We start from the raw sequence: 4,794 nt of genomic DNA, 5'->3' as shown, positions 1-4,794 counted from the left end.
GCAGGGCGCACATAATTTTTCTGACATTTTCTGAAAACTTTAAAATAGCTGCATTCTTGTCAGAAGCCTCTGCACACTGATATTCGCCTTTGCCCAGTGTTTTACATAAAATAAAGAATGAAGAAGATAATAAAGAACTACTCCAACGAAGCTTGACCCTGGATACAAGGAGTGAACGATGTGAAGAAGATTTTATTGTGTTTAGCCTACTGACATAATTTCGATTCTCTTTCTTGGACCAAGAAAAGACTTCACCCATCTGGGAGCGTACTTATATTGCTCATAACTATTTGAATTCTTTTCTGCAATAGTAATATAAGGAAATGTGTTATGGTAGGAGAAGATATGCTAGTAGAGAATATGAACAGCTAGCCGACAGGCCTGAGCAGAATAATTTTCTTTTTGTCCTACAGTAACATATATAGGAAGCCGCGCCAGTTCATTTTGTTAAAAAAACTCGGACCCGTCAGACCTACAAGCAACTAGCCGGGGATAGGGATTAAGGTAGACAGTAGTAGATTATTAGAAATTTGAACGGTAACCAGGCCCGAATCCACATGGAAGCTATACAACATCTGACGTTACTGAGCATAGGTTCCGGTGAACAATGGTCCTGAACTTCTCCTCTCCATGCCACTACTACTCCAACCAAACGGAGCAAGCCAACATATATAGTGCCAAGTATTAGATGAATCTGTTCAATATTCTCTGGCAAAAAAGATTAAGTACCTATTAAACTGTGTACGGGTTAAAATTGTAGCCAAGTATCAGGATCAGTATTCAGTAGACTGGCCGATGGACAAAAAGCTGCTACGCATCCATCATCACCTTGAACTCGTCGAAGCAAACGACTCCGTCTCCATTCAGATCAAACCTGCGGATCATGGCGCGGCACTCCTCGATGCCCTGCTCGGACCCCAGCCTGGCGAGCATCCGCATCAGGCTCGCCGGCGTGATGCACCCTTCGCCCTTCACTTCGTACATCGTGAACGCCTCCCTCAGCCCCCGGCACCGCTCCTCCTCCTCCTCCGTCTCCGGCCGCGCCACCAACCGGAGGAACTCCTGCTCGTCCAGCAGCCGGTCTCCGTCGGTGTCGGCCAACGCCACGAGCGCCTCTGCGTCCTCCGCCGACACGTCCTCGCGCAGCGCCGCCTTCATGCACAGCCGCAGCTCAGCCGCCGAGATCCTGCCGTCGGCGTCGCGGTCGAATGAGGCGAACACGCTGCTGAAGCGCTCGGACGTCGCGGCGTGCACCATCTTCGCCTGCTTGCTTCGGTGATCACCCTGAGGTTCGTGGCTGTGGTAGCAGTGTGTGACCGTGTGTTAAACTGTTAATGCAACGCTAGCTAGCTTCCGGTGCTTGGTCTCAACTCTGAAGTGCCTATGTGTGTATATATGCAGGCGGCACAAGTACGTACGTACTACAAGTGTGCAGCTAGCCAGTTGTGTTGAAAGATTCAAGGCAAAATTATTGAAAGGATTGATGAGGCCGAGGAACTGGTCTGTTGACGGTGACAATTCGTTTTCAACCGTCGTCGAGAAGGGAAAGTGCAAAGTTGAACCAGCACATCGGAGTATATATATAATACTCCAGCATGCATGGGCCTTGTGTGACGGAATATTCCATGCAGGCCAGGCCAGTCAGGGACTTGCGTCGGTTGCTGCTGATATGTTATTCGGTGTCTACTCCCGGTGCTTTGACGTGTCATTCTCACCCTCCCGGCATGCAGGGCGCACATATACTAAACTTGCCTCGCCGCCGGCGAGGACCAAGTCAGGTGCGGGCCGTTCCTTCATGTTTGGTCTTTTCGCATGAGTACCCAGCTGGCGACTGATTCTCGGTCAATCACCTATCATTATGTATCGACTAAGTACTCCTATATTACTTTTACTGTTACAAGCAAACGCCAAAGTGGTGAACAATAGGAAATGGGACAGGTAACTGCAAATTTTGACACTAACAGAATAACAGATATACATATATACTTTGTTAAACAAAAACAGATATACATAAGTACTTTCTCCATCTGGTTTATAAGACTTACACTACAACTGCTGAAATTTCTGCATACAGTTGAGTAAGGATGAAGTCCAACTAAACGGGGCAACCCGACATACAACTAAGTACTAGAAGGGTTGTGTGTGCTTTGCTGCGCTGTTTGGGTTGTCAGGATTTCAACAAAAATTTATATCGTTTGGTGCATTAGGGAGATGATTGTATATGTTTCCTTTTTGATAGTGCGTTTTGGTGGACCCTTCCTAGAGGTGTGATTACGTGTTCTCTACTACTCAATCTATATTCATTTGGGAAAGTTTGTTGTGCTCGCGAACGCATGTACTATATTGATGATACGGTGTCGCATGTTGACAATTCTTTTTTGCCAGGTGATGAGAGGGTGCATGGGAGTCATGTCTCTTTGTAGGTTGGTTATTGCCGATTGACTTCAGAAATCATTACTCCACCAAAATCATGAACCAGATTCAAAATTAGAAACTTCAACCGAAATAGTTGACCTAGTCAAAATTGTGAACAAGATCCGAAATTGAATACCTCAATTGAATAAAAATCATGAACCAAATTCAAAAGAACCTCAATCAAAATCATGAACCAGATCCAAAAATGGACAATTCAATTCAATGAAAGAGCTCCAAAAGTAGGGGGCACGGTGTATTTACTAAAGCGGTCGCGCACCTTGCCATGCCGCTTATCTATACATGATCTATTTCTCAGTTATTTCTCCCTTTTATGCACGGCCAGCGTAGGAATACACGGTGGGAGAGACGAATATAGTCATTATCATTAGCTAAGCCCAGGCAAAGAGATGAACTGGGGCAACGATGCATCTAGTCGATCATCTGCAACAAAAAGAGAAAAGGCATCAAGATGGCAAGCATAGTAAATCAGAACAGGTTGGATATAGATGCTTCAAAAGATGGCCATGAATAGCATCAGCCGGCCCATCACACGTAGTGTTCCGCCACTCATGCAGCCGCCAGACCCAAGTTCCATCGGATGGTGCACACCGTACATCTTAGGCAACATAATAGGTGTTGCAAAACACCTGATCCGTGGCACCACATGACTCAGTCCTCGCGCAGCGCGTGCCTCTGCCACCTTAACAATTTTTCTGCAACATCATCTTTATTCCAGAAGTCCTTTCGCAACAACACCCATGTTCCAAAAAAGTTAAGACAGAAAAAAATCTGCAACATCATATGTGTTGCAGAAGTCGTTCCGCAACAACACCCATGTTTCAAAAAAGTTGAGACGAAAAAAGTTTCTGCAACATCATATGTGTTGTAGAAGTCATTCCGCAACAACACATACGTTGTAAAAAAATTGAGATGGAAAAGTAATAATTTTGTAACGGAACCTATGTTGTGTACGTTCCCGTATTTGTATGTGTAAAAGATAATTGAGAACATGTAGAGATTAGATGAAAAAAATTAAGGACTTTCATAAAGGTAATTTGTTAATATCAGCACTTAATTCCAACTTAAGTAACATATGAATAGACCACTTTACAAATTTTACCGTTGTTATCGATCTGAATACTACCACTCTACAAAACAAAAATAACATAGTGAAGCAACATTTATTAATTTTACAATGTGGTTCCAAAAAAATGTTCATAACTTCAAAAATCTTAAAATACACATCTCAGTACATAATACTTCAAAGGATTTAAATGGAATAGGAACTGGATGGATAAAAAGGAAACACAAGCCCATAAACCACATCAAAATACAACTACAACATACTGCAAAGCAAAATTCCTCAATGCAGATGCTAACAACCACTAGTAGAAAACAGGGCATTTGTCCCGGTTCGTAAGGGCCTTTTGTCCCGATTTAAGAACCGGGACAAAAAGGTCGGTACTAATGCCTTCCCCCTTTAGTCCCGGTTCTTACATGAACCGGGACAGATGGGCCTCCACATGGCCACTGCGGGCACCCCAGGCAAGGGGGCCTTTGGTCCCGGTTGGTGACATGAACCGGGACCAAAAGGCTTCCACGCGTCAGCAGCTGGCTGGAGCTGAGGTTTTTCTATTTTTTTTTAAAAAAAGTGGCTGGTTTAGGGGTTTTGGGGGTTAATTTAGGTTGTTATTAGCTAGCTAATAGAGAGAAGTGTCCTCTCTTATATCTTCGTCCTTGGTTTACCAACGTTACTGGTATGTTCATTTCACCTGGTGATATATAATAACTCATGCTCGCATCATCATCATATATAATAACAAGTCCTACTAATCATGCATCATCATACAACTTCTACTCGTTATTAATAACAAGTCATACGATCATCATCCTCATAGTCATCAAACCCAACCCTACATAATTGTTCTTAGCACATGATCATCAGTATCAGGTAGGACCTAAACACCCTTAAGGTAAAATAGCATAAAACAATATAGACCCTGACTCTCCATTATGAAGAATGGAGATCATCCTGTCTCCAATTCTTGTGCTTCGCTTCCTTTTGCTTCCAACAAGCTCCTTACGATTGTCCATACATTTTTTTCCATTCTTTGATTGTCATGTCTCCACTTCTTTTAGAAATCCGGTATGGACAGTTGAGATTCGTAGGACGACCTGATTGTATGTTCAAAACATCAAGGCGACCGTGTGTATACATCAGATGAGGCACACAATCATTCGGGATTATCTGTTGAAAAACATAGTAATAACTTCGTAGTTAGCAATGATGTACTAGTTTTAGAAGTATGCAAAAAGATGCACGGATGTCGTAATAGTAAAAAATCTTACCAGGGTATCTCCATGGTAGTTACAGTAGTT

At 43.2% G+C, this 4,794-nt stretch overlaps 1 protein-coding gene across 1 annotated transcript; it reads right to left on the bottom strand.

Moving 5' to 3' along the window:
• Positions 1-810: 810 nt before the first annotated feature.
• LOC119282474 (putative calcium-binding protein CML19) lies at positions 811-1,279 on the bottom strand. Its single transcript, XM_037562699.1, has one exon. It carries the CDS (start codon positions 1,255-1,257, stop codon positions 811-813), a length of 447 nt encoding a protein of 148 aa, XP_037418596.1. The 5' UTR covers positions 1,258-1,279.
• Positions 1,280-4,794: the final 3,515 nt, after the last annotated feature.

This window comes from Triticum dicoccoides, chromosome 3B, assembly GCF_002162155.2.
Source record: "Triticum dicoccoides isolate Atlit2015 ecotype Zavitan chromosome 3B, WEW_v2.0, whole genome shotgun sequence".
In the NCBI taxonomy this organism is placed as follows: Eukaryota; Viridiplantae; Streptophyta; class Magnoliopsida; order Poales; family Poaceae; genus Triticum; species Triticum dicoccoides.
The sequence above is the reverse complement of the archived record's forward strand: the minus strand, read 5'-3'. Positions and strand labels throughout refer to the sequence as shown.